The sequence below is a fragment of the Equus caballus genome, chromosome 12 (genome assembly GCF_041296265.1).
Source record: "Equus caballus isolate H_3958 breed thoroughbred chromosome 12, TB-T2T, whole genome shotgun sequence".
Classification (NCBI taxonomy): Eukaryota; Metazoa; Chordata; class Mammalia; order Perissodactyla; family Equidae; genus Equus; species Equus caballus.
The window spans coordinates 48,615,109-48,634,617 of record NC_091695.1 but is presented as its reverse complement, the minus strand read 5'-3'; the positions used below and the strand labels follow the sequence as shown (position 1 = coordinate 48,634,617).

The following is a 19,509-nucleotide window of genomic DNA, read 5'->3' as shown; positions in this document are numbered from 1 at the left end:
GAAGCCTGGGAATCCCCTGTAGAATTCTATTTGTCTTTGGTATGCCAAAAACTACTCTAAATCAACAAGGAAAAGAAAGCCAGGGTGCCAAGGGGACAGTTGGGCCAATGCCCAGATAGGTAGTTGCAAGGGCACCATGCAACACCTTGAAACAGTCACCACCTGGACATCATTTCTGGGTCCATCCAGCCAATGGTTGGGTGTCTAGACGCTGAGGGTGATATTTTAGCAAGATGTGGGTGTCCAGAGCTGTGCCCCCACCCCCACTCAGTACTCCCCTTCCCAGTCCCGGGGTGACTCCGGGGCATCTGGGCGGGAAGAGGGTGTGGCAGAGTGCCAGACTGGACTGGAAGAGTGAGGCTCAGGAGGGGTCTGCATGGGAGGGGGTTGGCCTGTCCTCCAGCCCTGCCCTAGGGGACCCAGAGCCCAAAGAGGAAGTCTATGGGGAGTGATCTCAGGGGCAGGGGGACAGTCAGCAGTCAAACTGCACACGTCACCTCCTGGGCTAAACCACAGACAACTTCTAGGAGAAACAACTTGTGTGGGAGCAACCTGGGCCCCGGGCAGGGCTGGGAGACTCAAGCAGCTGCCTGTCCCTCCTGGAGTGTGGGACCCCGCGGGGGGGGGGGGGGCGTTGGAGGAGGTTTAGGAGATTAAGGGGGTAGGGCCCCCTGTTTCTGTGCCTGACCTGTAGCCTGTTCACCCACACGAAGGAAGGAGCTCCATCCTCTGAAGGAAAGGACCCGGAAGAGCCGTCTTCTCCCCCTGAATCCCTCTCATCTACCCCCCCCGCCCCCCCCCCTGCCCCAATCCCAACAAGATGCTGTGGGATGAGGGGGGAGGAGGGACAGACGCGGGGTTAAGGCTGGCCACCACCACGGCTGAAGCAGGAGCCGGGCGAATCTGGAAGAGGACAGGGGCAACAAGGTTGGTGGCTGGTGGACGGGGAGCGGGGGTGGGGTGGGGAGGTGGAGGTGGGGGGAGTGGGGGGTGGGGGGTGGGGGGTGGGGGGATGGGGGGGGTGGGAGGAAGGGGGTGGGGAGATAGGGGTGGGGGCGGAGTCAGCGGCAAGGAGCCGCTTCGGCAGCAGCTCAGCTGGGCTGGTGAGAAAACGCCTGCTAAAGTTTGCAATAGGGGTGGAGCATTCCGGTGTTTCCTGCTGCCCAATGGCATCGCTCGGAGGTGACAAGGACGGCCCGAGGAGCATCCGAGGAGTATAAAAGCCTCGCTGGGGCCGAGGTCCGCCAGTGGGAGCGTCGCTGGCCGTCGCTCCAGTTGCTTACCAGCGTAGGACGCCATGGCGCGGAGAGCTGCGCTGGCGTTGCTGCTCCTCCGGGTGCAGGTGGGTGTGCGGCGGCGGGGCTCGGAGGCTGCGGCGGGGGCTCGGGAGAGGGAGGACCCTGAGAGAGAGCCGGGCAGGGCGCCGAGCCCGGGGCACGCGTGCACAGCGCGGCTGGCACGGGGCGGCACACTCGGACAGAGACTGAGCCCCGGAGCAGGAGGGAAACCAGCCGTGTCCCGAGCGCCCCGATCCGGAGCAGGTCACGGCGGGGACTTGTCCCACCCCGGGCGGGGCCGAGCGCTCGGCATCTCTCTCCTGTCCTCGGCCGGCCGGGTAGCGCAGGGAGCGGCGGCGGCAGGGTCCCCGCGGCCACCCGTGTCCGGGATCTCCTGCAAGGCGCGATGGTGAACGCGGCGGGCTGAGCGGCGTGGTCAGCCCCGGGAGGCCGAGGCAGGGCCGTTCTTCCTCTGGACTTGGACGCGCGGCTCCGCTGTCACCCACGCCCGCGGGGTAGTACGAGGCAGTTTTAATCGGAGGGATGTTTTAACAGCGTCGTTGGGGTATAACCGACCTTCAGGACACTGCGGACATTCAGAGTGACCAGCGGGGCTCTGTGACACACGCGCGCACTGGAGAAGCCGCCACCATCGGGAGCCGGACACATGCACGGCCCCCAGAAGCGTCCCGGGGCCGCTTTGAGACCCCTCCCTCCCTCCCTCCCCACCCCCCGCCCCCAAGAGCCATCTCCCTAGAGACTGATCGGCAAACCTTTAGAAAACAGTTCAACGTGTTTGAAATGAGATATAAAGTGAAACAAGATCCCTAAGTGCTCAAGTGGGTGGGCTGACGAGCACCAGGACTTCAAACCAATTTCATTAAATCTGGATATTTGCATAAAAGTGATAACACGATTTGCCTGTGAATATAGGGTTTGGAGAGAAATCAATCTGGATGTTTCAAACTTTTTCGGCGTCGTTGACTTCGGTTCTGTTTGCTTTCGAATGAGATCGATTTCCCGTTCAATTTGAACAGCGTATTTGGCCTCACGCTTCTTAGACCGAAATGACTCCCCTTTGAGATGGAAGTTTTTAAAGGCCTGGAGAGAGGATGTACTAGAGCTGATGAAACGCGTCTGTCGATGTCCTCAGACACTGTCGTAGTCGTCCATGTCCCCCCGCGCCCGCGCCCCCCCGCGTCCCCCCGCGCGCCCGCGCCCCCGCGATCCCGGCCTTGCGCTGGTCCAGCCCTCTCGCCGTCCTGCGCATGCGCCCCCTCATCACCACGTGACAGTCCGCGCTGCTCCTTAGACTTTGCCGCTTCCGGGTCCCGGCGCAGTCAGCGTTGCGCTGGGAAATCACCGACCTGGCTCTTGGTAATTTTCGTTAGGCGGGGTGATCATTTTCAGGTCTTTCTCTCTCCTTGAGAGAAAAAGATTCGATGTCTCACTAAGGAGCAAGGAGAAGCGCGTCTTCCTTTGACACGTTAGGCTTTGCGGAATGGGCCCAACTGTATAAAATTTTAGGAATGATGTGAAAGTGTGGAATCATCGCTCTATGAGAACAGTCACGAAATTAAACGTTACTCTGTCTAACTCTTTTCTAACTTTAATTCAAAAATAGAAATCATGTCTTCTAGAACATGAATTTTAAAAACGCACAGAAGCGAAAAGTGCTGTTTTCCAAGAAGTACGGTTTTTTTCCCTACTTTGTATCAACAGGAAATGATTTCCGTTCTCCTGTACTCACAGCTGCACTGGTATTGTGGTAGTTAATATACTGATTTTAATCAACAGCGGCTTCACTTTCCGCTGGACCCCTCACTAGTCTTCAAATTCCTGTTTTGTGGTTTTGCAAAACTTGGCTCCCATGCTGCGGCTTGAGGTGGACTCCTTCAGAAAGGAAGTCTGCCGTCAACTCGTCCTCATTCTGTCCCCTTCTTTCTAACTACACCCGTTTGTAGCTGTCTTTCTGGCAGAGTTCTTGCAGCTAGAATACAGCCTCTGTTCTCTCACACTGCGTGTGTATCCAGGCATCGACTAAGTAAAAACTGCGGGCTCCAAACCGTCTCCTTCATGGGAGCGTTGATACAGAGAGAGACGGTAGGGTGCTGAATCCTTGGGAATCCTCTTCAGCCAATCTTTTAGTTCTGTATTTGTTGTGTTGGCCAAAATTGTAATTTTATCTTTTATATCTATTTCCATATTTTCCATAATTTAGTCTATTTCCAATTGCGCATAGTTGAGTGCCGTTTTTCCAAAGCCTAAAAAGCTTCTCGAGAAATAGAACATGCTACACCTTGTAGTGTGTGATGCTGGGTGTCCACCCCCACACCAGTAGGTACCTCATTCATTACAGTCTCTCCTGATTCTTCCTCAGCTGCAGTCAGTGGAGCGATCGATGATACATCTTCCTTTACTGGGCCAAACGCTTCATCTTTAATGTGCCCCCCTCCAGACTCCTTTGTCAGAGTTGCCCTTGTTACGGCATACAGCATTTTTTGACGAACGTGACAATGACCTGGAGACCACGCAATGAGTATCTGTTCATGTCCCTGAGCATTCTGAGAATCGAAGCTGGACAAATATAGCACAGTCGTTTGTCCCCCGACAGGGGTGAAACAGAGGAATCAGCATCCTCACCCCAGGACTCGGAGGCTGACCACGTGAGCCAATCCCAGCTTCTCGTTTCCAATGGCTATTTTCAGAAGCCTGTCTTTTCCGTTTCTTGCTCTGGCAGATATCTTTGGTATCAGGTGTTGCTGGCCTCATAGGATGAATTACGAAGTGTTCTCACCTTTCAATTTTTTAGGATTTTTTTCAGTTTTTTACATTGAGAAGGATGGATGTAAGTTCTTCTTTCAATGTTTGATAGAATTTACCAGAAAAGCCATCTAATCCAGGGCTTTTCTTTCTTGGGAGACGTTTTTGATTGCTGATTCAATGTCCTTGCTGGTTACAGGTGCGTTCAGATTTTCTGTCTTCATGATTCGGTCTTGGTAGGTTTCGTGTTTCTAGGAATTTGTCATTTCGTCTAGGTTCTCCAGTTTGTTGCTGTCCTATTGTTCACAGTACAGTCGGATAATCTTTTTTATGTCTGTGGAATCAATAGCGATTCCCCACTTTCCCACTTCTTTGTAGCGTAACCTATGGTCTCTCCTGGAGAGCATCCTGTGTCCACTACAGAAGAATCTTTATTCTGTCGTGGTCGGGTGGAGTGTTCTGCATGTGTCTGTTCGATTGAGTGGTGGCCTGTGCCGGGGGCGTCCTCTGTTTCCTTCCTCGTCTTCTGTCTGGTTCTTCTGTCCGTTATTGAGAGTGGACTGTTGAACCCTCCAGCTGTTACTGTAGACCCGTCTATTCCTCCCTTCCATCCTGTCAATTTGGCTTCGCGAGTTCTGAAGGCCTGTTATTAGAGCATCAATGTTTATGACTGTTATATCTTCTAGCTATATTGACCGTTTCATCAATATCATGTTTTCTCTGTCTCCTGAAAGAGTTTTTTATTTAAACCCTATTTTGTCTGATGTTTGCATAGCCACTCCAGCTCTCTTTTGGTCGCTGTGTGCCTTGAATATCTTTGTTTATCTTTTCGCTGTCACCCTGTGTAAGGATTTGGATCTAAAGTGAGTCTCTTGTCGACAGCATTTAGTCGGGCCATTTTCTGCAATTCTGTCTCCCAGTCTTTGCCTTTTGATTGGAGAGTGTCATCCATTGACATTTTAAGTAATTGCTATAAAGAGGGACTTAGTTCTGACATCGTGCTATTTGCTTTCTGTGTCCCAAATAGCGGTTTTTGTCCCCCATTTCCTGCATCACGGCCTTCTTATGTGTTTAGTTTACTTTTTGTAGTGAAAAGTTTTAAATCCCTTCTCATTTCTTTTTGTTCATATTCTATCACTGTTTTCTTTGTAGTTATGTTAGACATTACATTTAACATCCTACAGTTATTTCAATCTGACTGGAATTTCTACCAGCTTAACACCAATGTCAGGGGCACGTTCTGAGAAATGCGTTGTCAGGCAATTTCATCAGTGTGAACATCACAGAGTGCATTCACACGTCTCTATTTATTCCGTATTTTAATTACACGATATTGTCTAGGATACTCTCCGGAGGCCGCCAGCTTTGGGCATCCAGGTGCTCATGGCCACTCTCCCCCATCACTTTCTCTCCTGAAATCAAGCCCGAGAAGAGTCACCACGCAAATGCTGCCCCCCAACAATATTGTCGCATCCCCAGAGACCCTCTGGATGCTCACAGGCTGCAGCTCATTTCACTCGTGCTGCTGCCGCCACCCCCATCCAGCAGCAACGCCATCGCCACCCCCAGGCTGCTGCTCTCTGCAGAGGGAACAGCAGGGTGGAGACCCGCTCGAGGGGCCCCTCTGACCAGCTCGGGACAATTCCATCTGTTCCTGTTTCTGCCATGTCTGGCCGAGCCCCTCCTCCTCCAGGACGCCTCTGCCCCTGTCCATTCCCCAGTGTGAGGGGGTGGCTGCTGTCTCACTTTCTGTGTTTCGCCAGCCCAGATGTTTCTTTGTTCTTCTTGGTGTTATTGTCACTGAATTCTTGCTACCCGTAAAAGCTGTGCATTGTAACACGTTCAGCCCCAGAAGATGGACTGAGAAATGTCTCATTTCATCACCCATAGAGCCAGTTGGTCTGTGGCGCTCCCCTGCCCCGGTCCAGCAGGCACAGCCTGAGGGCAGCGTTCAGGGCCCTCCGCAGAGTGGTCGTCTTCTTTGCAGGCTGGGGCATGTATGGTGAGGAACCCCAGCTCTCCAGTGAGCCGGGCTGGGACAGTGTCCTGGCCCAGTGCCGACCAGCCGGGACCTTGGGCTGGTCTCGTAAAGCCAGGCTTTAATAGCACCTGCCTCTCGGGGTGGACATTGACATTAATTGAGCTAGAACTTAGGGACGGCTGAGAAAGCGCCCACCACATCAGAGGGGACATTAAACGTGGGCTGTTAGTAAACATTTCTTGTCCTTTTCCAGGTGAAGGTGACCACCGAGACCAACTTGGTTTCCAAGCAGAGCCAGGTGCCCCCTGGCCCTGAGTCCTGCGGGCCCGACGAGTACTGGTCTGCCGGCCACTGCTGCAAGCTCTGCCCTGCCGGTGAGTCCTGGCAGGATCCCACACGCGGGCCCGCGGCTCCCATCCACGTCCCCCAGCTCTACCCCGCCCCGCAAAGAGGGTTTGTGTGTCTGTCTGTACCGAGTGGGCGGCAGTGGCCAGAAGCTCCTCCTGATCTGGGGTCTCCTATTCACCCACCCTATGATGGATGAGCCCCAGAACCCAGCTGAGGGCACAGGAAGTAAAGAGGGGGACCAGGAAGATTACCATCACGCCCTGGGCGCCTGCCGCAGAGGTCAGGGTCTCCTCGGGCAGGTGAGGAAGTCGGGCCCAGAGCGGTTAAGGGGCTTGCTCAAGGTCACACCACTTGTTAGTGGCTCAGCCTGGGCTCATCCATCCTAGTCCCGTCACACTCTGCCAGCAGCAGGCATGCGTCCCTATGTTGGGGGTCCCCAAGACCCACATTGTCTGGAAGGACTTGCAGGATCCAGAAAAGCTGTGCCATTCACAGTTATGGTTGATTTTGGAAAGATTAAAATCAGTCAGTGTAAATAAAGATCTGGTAGGTAAGGACACTCTTACCAGGCCCCAGGCAGGATGGTCTGAGGTCTCTGAGGGCACCTCCCAGGAGGTGGTCAAGGGCCAGTCCTGAAGATCTTGGGGATGTGCAGGGTTCGAGAACCCCAAACCTGCTGAGTTAACCCTTCGCTGCACAGAGGGAGACTCCAAGACGGGTTCCCCAAGCCTCGGGCTCCGCCACCTCCCGAGAGACAAGCTCCCAGACAAGGCAGTGGGGGCATGGCGGGAGGCTGGGCACAGCCCTGCCTGGGAGATCGGCCTCCCAGGCCACAGGTCCTCACCTGCCAGGAGAGGAGAGCCAAGAACCTGGACCAGTCCTATTGGCAGCTCACCAGCCAGATGACTTGGGCACGTCCTCAGTTGCCCCCCCACCCCCACCCCACCAACAGCCTCTCCTCAGCTGTAAGAGCAGTAGTAAGACTGAGCCTCCTGGACCGTCAGGTTTTGAACACAGTGCCTTGGACAAGGGATGTCCACTTGGGGTCTGTCACCCGCATGGACACTGCTCTGTGCCCCCAAAAGTTGCCCACTCATGGAAATGGCATTTAGGGAATGATTTTAAGATTATTCTTTAGGCTGAATCATTTTTAAATTTCAAATCAGTCTATTTCAAGAAAGAAATGTATATCGCTGCTATCAATGAGAAATCGGTATCAATGATGGTAAAGCGACAGGAGCCATAAACCAAGCTTCAGAACAGGTGTTAGCTTCGTTCATTCCAGACCCACCGAAGACGTGTCAGCCATTCCATCACGCTTCCCTCTCCACGTCCCTTCAGATGCTTTCAGTCCTGTTTATGACAGAAGACAGCCAGACCTCAGGACCGTCTCCCCACAGGTCTCTCTTCTCACGTGGACTTTGCATGTTACACGATTGTCAGCTTCTAGAAGTGGCCTTCAGGGCCATTATAAAGAGCGCAGCGCCATGAGTGGGCACCAGGCTTTGCGGGCCACATCACAGCCCAGCCAGTTCCCGAGGGCTGAGCGTGGGAGGTGAGGGGGACGGTTCTGCCGTGGAAGGTGTGCTGGGTGGGCTTCCTGAGTCCTGCACCTACACCCCCGCCATCTGCGGAGATCGACAAACCTCTGCACAGCCTCCTTCAGCCTCGCCCGAGCAGCCGCATCCGTGAGGTCACACGTTCGCTGTGCTTGTCAATATTTCTGGCTATACAATAGAATAAACACAGATCTGTTAACGTGAAAGGCAGTTCCCAGGGCCACCTAAATGCCTCTCACATGGCAGCGGTGGAGGCTAGCAGAGGGCTGATGAGGGAAAACCTAGAAGGAAGAACCGACCTGCCCTTAGCAAACTTGGCAAAGGAGACCCGAGCCGGCCGAGTGAAGTCTATGGACGTTGAACAGAACACGTGTCACATCTCCAGTCCCCTCAGAAGGAAGCTGGGCAGTGCTCGCACAGCAGGGCCTCGAGCCCTGAAGCTTCATGCACCCATCACTCGCTCTCGTCTCCCATTGGGGCAGTTGGGTGGCGAGCCCGGGCTGGGCAGGCAGAGAGCGGGGCTGTTGTCCCAGTCCTTCCACTGACCTTGGACAAGGTGCTCGTCATCTGTATCTGAGGGCTCAGAGGGGCTCGGGCCCCCTGTCGTGACCCCAGCATAGCTGTCTAGGGGAGCAAATGCAGGACAGGTGACCAGAGCCCTCGGAGGCAGGAGCCATGGCAGTTTGGCGCTTATCATCTCCAAGGGGTCATAACAATCCAGAGATTATTTTGATCTAAAACCCCAAGACATAAGCATCTGTATTTGCTCATTGGAGAGGCAAGCCCCCAGGGGCTGGGAGGGAGGTGTGCCCTGGTGCGGGATCTGACCACAGCACCGATCTCCTCCACAGGCTCGTTTGTCGAGGAACACTGCAGGAGCCACCACACCCGTGGGAAGTGTACGCCGTGTGACAGAGGGACCTTCACGGCACACGCCAACGGCCTGGATTCCTGCAACGTGTGTGCCACCTGCTCTGAGAGTGAGTCTGCGGCCACAGGCACCTTTCTTGACCTTGAAACCCCTGACCTGGCAGTGACCAGGCCCGGAACGTTCCCTAAAGAAGTCATTAACGTTGAGCCTAAATATTTCCCCACAATGATGTTTGCAGCTTAGCCATGATGATTCAGGAAAACTCAGATGCATATTAACCGAGCATTTGGGTAGAGGAGAGACGGTGCGGTCACAAAGCCCAGAGCTAGGCAAGTGCTGGAAAGAAGTAGCTGGAGAACCTTGATTGGTATAAAAAATTGTTCCCCGTGTATTGTGAGAGTAAGAAAAAAGTGACGAAAACTGTGATTACGCTCTGATTCAAACTTCTAAGCAGTTTTTTTTCACTTTTAATCATTTTCTTCACATTGCAAATTAGTAAATTCAGTCTAGAAAACTTAAGACATGCACACAGCAAACTCATCATATAAAAGTCACCCCTCAAGAAAGAAGCAATTTTTTATTATGAAAATTTTCAAACTTGGAGAAGAGTTGAAAGAATAGAGTCTCCAACCGAAGATTAAACAATCCCTGTGTTTTCCCACATTTGTTCGTGGGGGTGTCTGCGTGTGCCTGCGGTTGAACCGTTTCCAAGTGCGCTGCAGAAGTCATAGTGTTTCACCCCAGAACACTGCAGCGTGCATTTCCTGAGAATCAAGACATTCCTTTCCGGAACCATGTGCTGGGACCGCATCCTGGAGATGAAGCGTAATTCCCCAATATGATCTAGCCTCCGGTCCATATCCAAATCTACCGTGATCTGGTTTTCATGAAAATCTCCCCTATTCTCCATCAGCAGAGAACAGGACGAGAACTCGGCCCCCATGGGGCCCCACAGTCCTTAGCCCATAAGGTTTAGCTGAGGCTAGATTTTTCTGTCACACAGTCAGACGATGGGTACCTAACCTCAGAGCTACACCACATGTGACGTCTAGAACTTTGGGTTTCCTGTTGGCCCCGATTCCATAAACAAGGTTAAAAGGAGAACCACCCAATGGGAAAAACATTGACATTTTCTCTGTAAGCCACCGAGGGTGACAATGCCAATTCAGAGGAGAAGCCTGGCAAGTTAGTTTAAGGAAAGGAAGCAGTCTGAGCGGAGGGCCCCTTGAAGTGAGTGAGAAGGTGTTCAAATTCCCTGGGGGCCGGCCTGGTGGTGTGGTGGTTAAGTTCAGCGAACTCCACTTTGGCAGCCCAGGTTCACAGGTTTGGATCCTGGGCACAGACCTACACCACTCGTCAGCCATGCTGTGGCCCCAACTCACAGGCAAGATAAAGAAAGATTGGCACAGATGTTAACTCAGGGCTAATCTTCCTCATGGAAAAGAAAAGAAAAGAAAAGATTCCCTAGGAGCCTGATGGAGCAAATGAAAACATGAGTTAAGCATGGACAGGCCGCCGGAGATGGCTAGCCATGTGGCCAGGCCATGGAGAAGGCGGTGGCAGGGAGCGGCCTGTGCCTTGGCGGTGGGGTAGACATGTTGGACAGAGGCCTGTGAGGGCACGGTGAAGCTGTGGTTCAGAATTTATCCGTGCAAACCTTTTGAGCCCGCACCTCAGTTCTAGGCATTTGCCGTGGGAGACGAGGGTGTGAAGACGTGGTCAGGGTATCCCCTCGGTGTTCCCGGTGTTCACTGCCACTTGGGGCCATCTCCGGGCTTCCGCGTGGCCGGCTGAGTTCCTTCCGCACACGGGACTTCCGTTCCGGATGGCGATGTGGGTTCACGGGTCCGCCCAAGGACACGCTGCCTCCCTGTGCACTGACCCGCTCTTCCCTGAACCGCAGATGAACAAATGGTGGCGGAGTGCACTTCCACCCGAGACCGGACATGCCAGTGCCAAACGGGCCGTTTCTACCGCCCCCCGGGGGGCTTGGAATTCTGCAGTCGGTGCAGCAAGTAGGTGACACTCTGCGCTGGTGCCTCGGGGGGTCAATGGTGGCCCTGGGCTCGTGTGGGGTTATTCTTGAGGGGCTGAGAACCAGCAGGACGTGTGACCATCGACCAGGTGAGCACAGCCCTGCTCCAGCGCAGAGACCTTCCTGGCTCCAGCCGAGTGGTTCTCTTTTCTCTTTTCTTATCTCTCCAGGCCCGGAGAAATATGCCAAGTTTCAGGTTATTTCTTATTTGGACAGATTCTACTTTACATAGTTCTTTTCTCCTCTTTAGAGGTTCCCCGTTGCCATTCCCTGTCTTGATGCATCACTTTCTTTTTCACACCTCGCTTTTTCTGAGCTCTCCATCTGCCTCTCTGCCCATCGTCTCTGCCCTGTATCCCGCAGTCCCCAGATGGACTCGCTGCCCTGAAGGTCTGCTCCCAGCAGCCAGGGCGGGACCTCCCGTCCCCACTCTCCTGGGTTCTGTGCACCGCCCCCTGTGCCCCGGCTTGGTCTGCTCCTTCGTTTTGCTGGAGCACATCCTCATATCACACCCTAGGAAAGGATGCAGGACGTACACTCTGGATCATTGCCCTTTCAAAGGGCTTTTTCCTTCCCTCACGTTCTGTGGACCGGCTGTGGACAGGGTGGGAACGCACCCCCTCAGAATTCTGGAGGCATCACAGTGGCGTCCTCTGGCATCCGAGCTGCTGTCCAGGGCTCACTCCGGGGCCCAGGACTTGCCTGCCCACCATCTCCGAGGCTGCGTTCAGTCAAAAGAAAGCAAAGCCACAGGCTGGACAGGGCTTTCTCTTCCTTTAAGGATGGCTGAGGCGGAGACGTCTCCAGTGTTTTCTGCTTTGTGATTCTGGACTAGACCTCATTCATTCCCAGAAGAGGGTGGCGAACCCCGGGTGATGGTGGAAAGCATGGGGCTGATGAAACGCCCTTAGGGACGTCTGTGGTTGTCACCCTTCAGTGCAGTGCAGAGGGCTCTGAGTCTGTGAGGCACATTAGTGAGTAAATACTTCCTCCTGGGCCTGAACAAACCTGCCTGTCACTTCAGAACCATGAAACGCATGAGAGGGGACGCAGAGCTGAGACCCGCAGCAACTAGGAAGGGACCTAAGTTACTGAGCCTCTGCAAGACAGAGGCCTTTCCTTCAGTCCGCATGCCTACCAACCAGGCCATCGGTCTCCATAGAGGAGGAAAATAAGGACACCTTCCTCTCGGTCCAAGTGACAGCAAGGATATCGGAGGAGCTGGTGCAGGGCGGGGAGAGCGTGTGGCTCTCTGTGTGGCCAGGACCCTTTGTGGGGTCTCTGACCACAGCATGCAGTGCTCCCCAAATGCCGGCTGGGGGTGTGTCCCGTCCGCCTGCCAGGCCCCTTCTGGGCCCAGGGAGATGACGTGCTGATGGCGACATGGACTTGGGTGCCGGTGGCCCTGGGCATTCATGGGGGAGGAACACTGAGGGCGCCTCTCTCCCCCAGGTGTCCTAGAGGGAGCGTGGTCCTCAAGAAATGCAACGCTACAGCAGACACGGTGTGCGGCTTGGCCGGTCCAGGTAAGACAGCTGTTTTTTAAAAGTACGTGTATTGTTTAAGATGAAATTCACATACTATGAAATCACCCATTTTAAAGTGAACAATTTAGTGCCAGTTAGGACCACCGCCTCTATCTAGTTCCAAAACATGGACGTGCCCCCAAAAGGACTCTGTACCCATGACACAGTAGCGCCCCTTCTCTCCTTCCCTCAGCCCCTGGCAAACACTCACCTGCCTTCTGTCTCTAGACACACCTTTTAAAAATCGCAGGGGGCAGGCCCCTTGGCTAAGTGGTTAAGTTCCCACACTCCGCTTCAGCAGCCAGGGGGAAAGAGGAAGATTGGCAACAGATGTTAGCTCAGGGCCAATCTGCCTCACCAAAATGCATACCAAAAAAAATTGCCTATGAGTAGAATATACAACTATGGGCTGGGAGCTTTTGGGGGAAGAAGAAGAAAAAAGATTGGCAACAGATGTTGGCTCAGGTGCCAATCGTCAGAAAAAAGAAAAAGTTGTGTGGCTTGGTGGTGGTGGCGGTTGAGTTGTAGGAGTTCTTTACCCTTTCTCAGGTCCGTGATTTGCAAATAGTTTCTCCCACTGTGTGGGTTGTCTCTTCACTCTGTTGGCTGTGCATTCTTCGAAGCACAGATGTTTTCTATTTTGATTGTCTCGTTTGTGTACTTTTCTTCTGTTGCCTGTGCCTTTGGTGGCATATCCATGAAATCATTGCCCGATCCAGTCTCATGAGGCTTTTCCCTTATGTTTTCTTCAAATAGTTTCTTTCTTAGAGTTTTAGCTCTCGTGTTTGGGTCTTGGATCCATTTTGAGTTAATTTTCATGTATGGTGCGAGGTCCAGCTTCGTTCTCTGCGTGTGGATGTCTGCTTCCCCAACCCCATTTACTGAAAAACTGTCCTTCCCGTAGCATGGTCTTGGCTCAAGGGCTTGTTATTAAAAAAGAATTAAGTCTATGGGGCTGGCCCCGTGGCCGAGTGGTTAAGTTCGCGCGCTCCGCTGCAGGCGGCCCAGTGTTTTGTTGGTTCGAATCCTGGGCGCAGACATGGCACTGCTCGTCAGACCACGCTGAGGCAGCGTCCCAAATGCCACAACTAGAGGAACCCACAACGAAGAATGCACAACTATGTACCGGGGGGCTTTGGGGAGAAAAAGGAAAAAAAAAAAAAAAAAAAAACTTTAAAAAAAAAAAAAAGAAGAATTAAGTCTATTAGCAGGAATGACTAAGAAAATGCAATATATTCCAATATATGCATATCAGAATAGTATTTAGCCATGAAAAGGAATGAGGTGCTGTCACATGCTACATTGTGCTGAGTGAAAGAAGCCAGACACAAAAGACCACGTGTCATGTAATCCATTTGTATGAAACGTCCAGAAGAGGCAAATGTATAGACAGAAGGCAGAACTGTACACTTAAAATGGTTAACGGTCAATTTTCTGTGATGCATATTTCGCTACAATTTAAAAACAAGCAAATAAACCCTTGAGGGAAACGTGCTTCCTCTCATCCCTGGAGGGCCGAGGCATTGGAAAGCCAGGTGTTATGTGACCCCCTTGGGCCTCTGTTCTTAGGTCTGTGTCCAAGGGAGGGACACACGTGGCTGTCCTGTGGGCTGGAGGCCGATGGGTTCCCCAGAGGTCTAGGGAAAAGCCCGTTTCTCCTTTGCTCTCACACTACTTCTGATACCAGATTTGTGGGGTCTTCCCCACACTGACCAATTCTCCGACACTAGCTGGGGTCTTGCAGTTCAGTTCATTCTGAAACTAAGCAGAGATAGCCCAGAGCCCCCCAGGTGAAGGGCTCAGTCCCACAAGACGGCCCCCCACTTCAGATGCCAATTGCAAGTAGTGGGTCCCCAAGTTGCGCGCGACTTCTGTCCGACTGGGCTACGAATCAGAGGTTCCCACCACCCCCTCCTTGGCTTTGGTCATTCCTAAAGCAGCTCCCGGAACTCTGGGAAACCCTTGCTGAGACTCAGTGGCTATTCTGAAAGATGTGGCAAAGGATGCCCGTGCACAGCCAGGTGAAGAAGTGCACCGGCTGAGGGTCAGAAGGGTCCTGAGCCCAGGAGCTTCCTTCCCCGTGGATGCGGGGGCACCACGCTCCTGTGTTCACCGACTCGGGAGCTCCCCAAACCCCACGCCTTTGGGAATGTTATGGAGGCTTCCTTGCGTGGGCATGATGGGTCATCCTCTCCCTGGAGGATGGCGGGTGGGGCTGAAAGTTCCAACTTCTAATCAGGCTTGGCCCTTCTGGTGCCCAGCCCCTGTCCAGGAGCCACCCAGAGTTGTCGCTTCATTGGAAGCCAAGATGTTCCCATCACTCGGGGAATTACAAGCTTTTAGGAGCTCTGTGTCGGGAACTGGGGTCAAAGACCAAATATTCACAGGAACCGGGGACAGAGACTGAGGCACACATTTCTTAATATTGCAGCCTAGGACTTTCAGTGCCTCACTGGCCACCAGAGGCACGGCCTGGCTCTGCCCAGCCGTGCCGGCCGAGCTGCCCAGATGCCTGTCCCCTAAGGGGACTGTCCCAAGGTGGCAGGTGGGCACAGGACCTCCCCTGAGGGGGTGGCATGAGAGCACCCTTGCCCCAGACTCCCGTGTGGCAGAATGGATCTTGCAGGCCCATCGGAGACCTGCCACTGCACACACCCTGGGAAGGGGTCACGACTCCCTGCCCTCAGCCGTGCCAGCCTGGGGCTGCCTCTCCTCCCCACCCCCACCACGTGCTGGGCCCAGCCTCCAGGAAAGGCCAGGCCAGGCCAGGGGAGGCCTGCTCACGAGGCCTCTTCCCCGGGGTGTGCAAGGTCTGCCGGGCCAGCCAGCAGAGATGTTTGTTTGTTGTTTTCTTCCCCAGTTTTGCTGAGATATAATTGACATAGTGCCATGTAAGTGTCAGGCATACAGCATCCTAACTTGCCGTGCATATATCGTGAAATGATCAGCACAGCAAGTTTAGTTCACATCCATCATCTCATATGGATAGCACAGTAAAGAAAAAGAGGAAAACAAATGTTTTTTTCCTTGTGATGAGAACTCTTAGGATCTACTGTGTAAACAACGTTCAAATATCCCGCAAGGCACTGTTAACCATACTCGGCATGCTGCCCGTTGCATCCTGGGACTTAGGATGTTATAGGTGGAAATTTGTACCTCTTGACCCCCTTCATCCGTTTCCACCACCCCCACCCCCTGCCTCTGGGAACCACAAGTCTGATCTCTTTTTCTATGAGTTTGGATTTCTTGGTTTCTGTTTTGTGTTTTGGATTTGACATATGAGTGAGATCATACGGTGTTCGTCTTTCTCTGGCTGACTGAACTCACTCAGCATAGTGCCCTCAAGCTCCATCCATATGGCAAATGGCAGGATGCTCTTTTTTATGGCTGAGTAATATTCCACTATATGTATAGACCACATTTTTTTTACCCACGCACCTGTCGACGCACACCTAGGTTTGTTTCCATGTCACGGCTGTTGCAAATAATGCTGTGGCAGGGCAGGGTGCGGGGCGCGGGGTGTGCAAATCTCTCTTCAGCATAGTATTTTTGTTTCCTTCGGGTACATTCCCTTAAGTGGAATTGCTGGATGTGTTCATTTGTTCTCTATCCTGTGGTTGCTGGGAAAATAGGTCAGTTGACCTTCCGGAGACATTTTCTCTTTCCCTGTTTTAGGCGGGAGACACCGGTGGTGTGTGATTGGAAGCTTTCTAACTTTCCTGGTTATTATGATCGTCACCTATATTTATGCTCGAAAACGAGAAGAAAAAGGATGCTGGGGTGCGTGCCATCGTCTCGCCGTTGGTATGAAGCGTTGACGTGAGAACCACTGGACACAGCGAGCGCCAGCCTGGGCTGGGAGCCCCTGGTCCTCATGAGCTGAGGCTCCTCGTAACCCGGGGCATCGGCCTGGGGTGATTACAATGCTGTTGGCGGCTGAGTGCCCGCCTCTGAGGCTGCGGGACGGGCTTGGCTGGATTACAGGGTCCCCAAGGCATCTTGGTGACAGAGTCCCGGGTCAGCCTCAGAGGCAGACCTGGGCTCGGGGCAGGGTGTGTCCACAGGCTCGGTGGGAAGAGCAAGTGTGGGGCTAAGAGGTGGTGCTCTTGGTGCAGAGAGCCACAGGCCTCTTGGAAGGTCCCAGAAATTGTGGAACCGGATAATGTGGGAAGTGGGGCACAGCCAGGCTTGCTACTGCTGCTTCCTGGCCTGGAGCCGGGTGCAGGTGCTGCCCCAGCCGCAGCATCACAGGGTATGATCTCCTGCCACCGTTAACCACTCTGCTGTCTGTCTTCACAGGAGACAGTGACGGAGGAGAGAGCATGGTGAGTGCAGCCCCGGCCACAGGCAGCGTGAAGTGTGGCCCTGTCGCGGCCTCCCCGTGAGGGGCAGCCAGCCCCCAAGTCGGGAGGTGGCCGGGCCGGCTCCAGGAGGCCCTGTCCTTGCCTGAGTATTAGCTCAGTAATTATTCTGTGGCCACGAGGGAGCCAAGGGCCCTGAGCTGGAGGAGCTTCAGGCTCTGGAGGATTCAGTTCACAATGGGGAAACTGAGGCACCAAAAGGGCCTCAAGGCATCTTGCCCAAGGCCAGCCGAGCCGGCGGTCAGGGCAGAGCTGAGACCAGAGTTGGTGCTGCCTTAGGTTGCTCGGCCTCTGTCCTCCCCGGGGCTCGTGTGCTGAATCACCCATCTCCAACCATGTTCTTCTTGGTTTAGTTGCCTGAGAACTCAGTCCCTGGCACACCACTAAATGGGAACCCAGATGCAGAATCTCCATTTCCCACGATGGCAGACCATAGCCTGTGTAATGACAGCCTAGACATTGTGTCGGAGGCCTCAACCCCCACCAGGACCCCGGAGAACCCAGTGGATGTCTGTGGCCCGCAGCTTGTGGCAGGGGAACGAAGTCGGGCACCAGAGCAGTCACCGCAAGCTGGCCCTTCTGTGTCCCCCTGGGGCCGAGGGTCCCGCTGAGATCCTGACAGATCTGGAACAGGTAGGCGGTCGTTTGTGAGTGAGTCTGAAAAATAATAGTAACAACATCACCTCTCCCAGCCAAGCCCCTCGCCCAGCATTATTTTAGTCACCAGAGCGTCCTGTGGGGGGGACCAGTACCCCGATCTCAGGTGAGGACCCTGAGCACAGAGAGGTCACCTGTGCCGGCCCCACCCACCACTGGTCAGCGCCAGAGCTGGTCCTGGACCAGGTGTGCACTTGCCCTCCTCTCACAGCACAGCGCACCCTGGCACTCGGCCAGTCCTCCAGGAGCCATGGCCCATAGGGCTGGGGGTACAAAGGAGGAGTGTCAGTTTCCCATGGCTGCTGTCAAAAATGACTACAAAGTGAGTGGCTTAAAAAACCACGGGAATTCATTCATGGTGTGGAGCCCAGAAGTCCAAGATCAAGGTGTCATAGGGCCGTGCTCCCTCCAGAGCCTGAGGGAGTGTCTGTCCTCCCATCTGTCAGCTTCTGACGGTGGCTGGCAGTCCTCAGCTTCCAGATGCATCACGCCACTCTCCGTCTCCATGGACACACAGCCTCCTCCTCTCTGTGTGTCTCTCTCCTCCTTATGAGGACACTGTCATTTGGGGTTAGGGCCCACCCGACTCCAGTGTGACCTCACCTTAACTGATTACATCCGCAAAGGCCCTGTTTCCAGCTGCAGTCACATTGTGAGGTTCTGGTGGACGTGAATTTTGGGGAAACACTCTTCAACCCAGTACAGGAGTCTTTGCAGATGTGGGGACCACAGAATAGGGTCCTCCAGGAGAAAGAGAAACTGGTTATGTGGGCAGAGAGGGAGGGCCAGTGCAGGTAGAGGGAGCTGCCTGTGCAGGCCTTGGAGGGCTACAAGGAGATGCGCTTGGGGATGGATCTATCAACAAGATGGGCCCTCAAGGAGCAGGGTGAAGGGAGCCCATGGTGCCGGACGCAGGGCCTTAGACGTTAGCCCTCCATGGGGGACCCCCTGTGGGAGCCCAGAGAGTGCAGGGTGGCTGTGCGTGTGGGACCCATCGGCCCATCTGTGATTCTGGGCTGTGATTCTCAGCCTTAGATTTCTGGGCTGGGGTCTTTTCATAGCAGATGGCTTCTGAAAAAACTTCTTTTCCCATGTTTTCTTTCTTTCAGTCTTAGGATTCTGGGATGAGAACATTCCCACTCTTGTCAAGCACTTGCAAGTCTGGGCGTGAAGCCAACCAGAGTTCGGAGGAGAGGCTTCCCATTTGGGGAACCGGTCGGGCTTTTTTAGAAGCTCGATTTCCTGCATTTCTTTTCATTTTGTTTTGCTCTCGGGGCCGACTCTGGGGCCTATCCTGCGGGAAATAAAGCAGGAAAAAAAAAAAAGACTGGCAACAGTTGTTAGCCTAGGTGCCAATCTAAAAAAAAAAAAAAGGAAAATTTTCGTTTTGCTATAAGGTCCAAACAACTTCTAGGGCCAGTGTAATGGGTCAGAAATATGCTGTTTGTGAGTGTTACTCCCTACAGAAAGGTCGTAAACGCTCTCTTATGTGCCTCGGTTTCTCCCTTGGGCAGTCTCGCACCTCAGTGGGGCCTCAGAGCGTGAGTGACCAACCCTTATGTGCACTTTCCTGAACCAGCCGTCATAAATTACTGTGAATGATGGTGGCGTTCCCTATGGGGCCGCTGCACGTCACGGGGCATTCGATCCTCCAGCCCTCCTGCTGAGGCCCTCAGTTGCCTGAGAATGCCTCTCGGCAGGGAGCAGCAGTGGCCGTTCAGACTCTGATTTCTCTATCAAGCAGTTTGTTCAGACTTGATAAACACAATTCTTTCCAATTTAAAGCTAAATTAAACAGGTCAGCCTGCCCCATTCACTCCAAAGTTCCCACTAGGCTCCCCCGGCCTAGGCATTCCCCCAGGGTTCTCACCGAGGGTGTGTCCTGGGGCCCCTAAGACACCTAGTCTTAAGGTTTGAAACAGCTCATCTAACCTCTTGGACCATCAACCTGAAATAAGGACGTCCGGGTTTCAGGAGAACGCTCCAGGGTCACCTGAAGAACGCAGTGATCCAGGGGGCTCAATGGGCCCCTGTTGGTACCGAATGCCAGTTCAGTGTAGATTCCGGGTGTTCTCCGGTGGGTTTCTCTGAAATCCTGCTGTGATCACGCCAAGAAATGTCAACGAAAATA

At 53.7% G+C, this 19,509-nt stretch overlaps 1 protein-coding gene, 1 long non-coding RNA gene and 1 pseudogene across 3 annotated transcripts; 1 reads left to right on the top strand and 2 right to left on the bottom strand.

Moving 5' to 3' along the window:
* Window positions 1-1,052: 1,052 nt before the first annotated feature.
* Window positions 1,053-18,714, top strand: LOC111776006 (tumor necrosis factor receptor superfamily member 22). Of its 2 annotated transcripts, none has more exons than XM_023654724.2 (9): window positions 1,053-1,342; window positions 6,275-6,395; window positions 8,780-8,908; window positions 10,703-10,814; window positions 12,287-12,360; window positions 16,036-16,140; window positions 16,660-16,685; window positions 17,075-17,354; window positions 18,488-18,714. In XM_023654724.2, the coding sequence occupies exons 1-8, from the start codon at window positions 1,298-1,300 to the stop codon at window positions 17,330-17,332; spliced, it is 870 nt and encodes a 289-aa protein (XP_023510492.1). In that variant the 5' UTR covers window positions 1,053-1,297; the 3' UTR covers window positions 17,333-17,354; window positions 18,488-18,714. The 2 variants fall into 2 exon arrangements, with proteins under 2 accessions (XP_023510492.1, XP_023510491.1); XM_023654723.2 differs by having other exon boundaries at window positions 16,036-16,164.
* Window positions 3,057-5,425, bottom strand: LOC111776007 (twinfilin-1 pseudogene; annotated as a pseudogene).
* Window positions 18,490-19,476, bottom strand: LOC138916767 (uncharacterized). Its single transcript, XR_011424166.1, has 2 exons — window positions 19,249-19,476; window positions 18,490-18,672 (listed from the first exon to the last, which is right to left on the bottom strand). It is a non-coding gene; the product is annotated as an uncharacterized lncRNA (long non-coding RNA).
* Window positions 19,477-19,509: the final 33 nt, after the last annotated feature.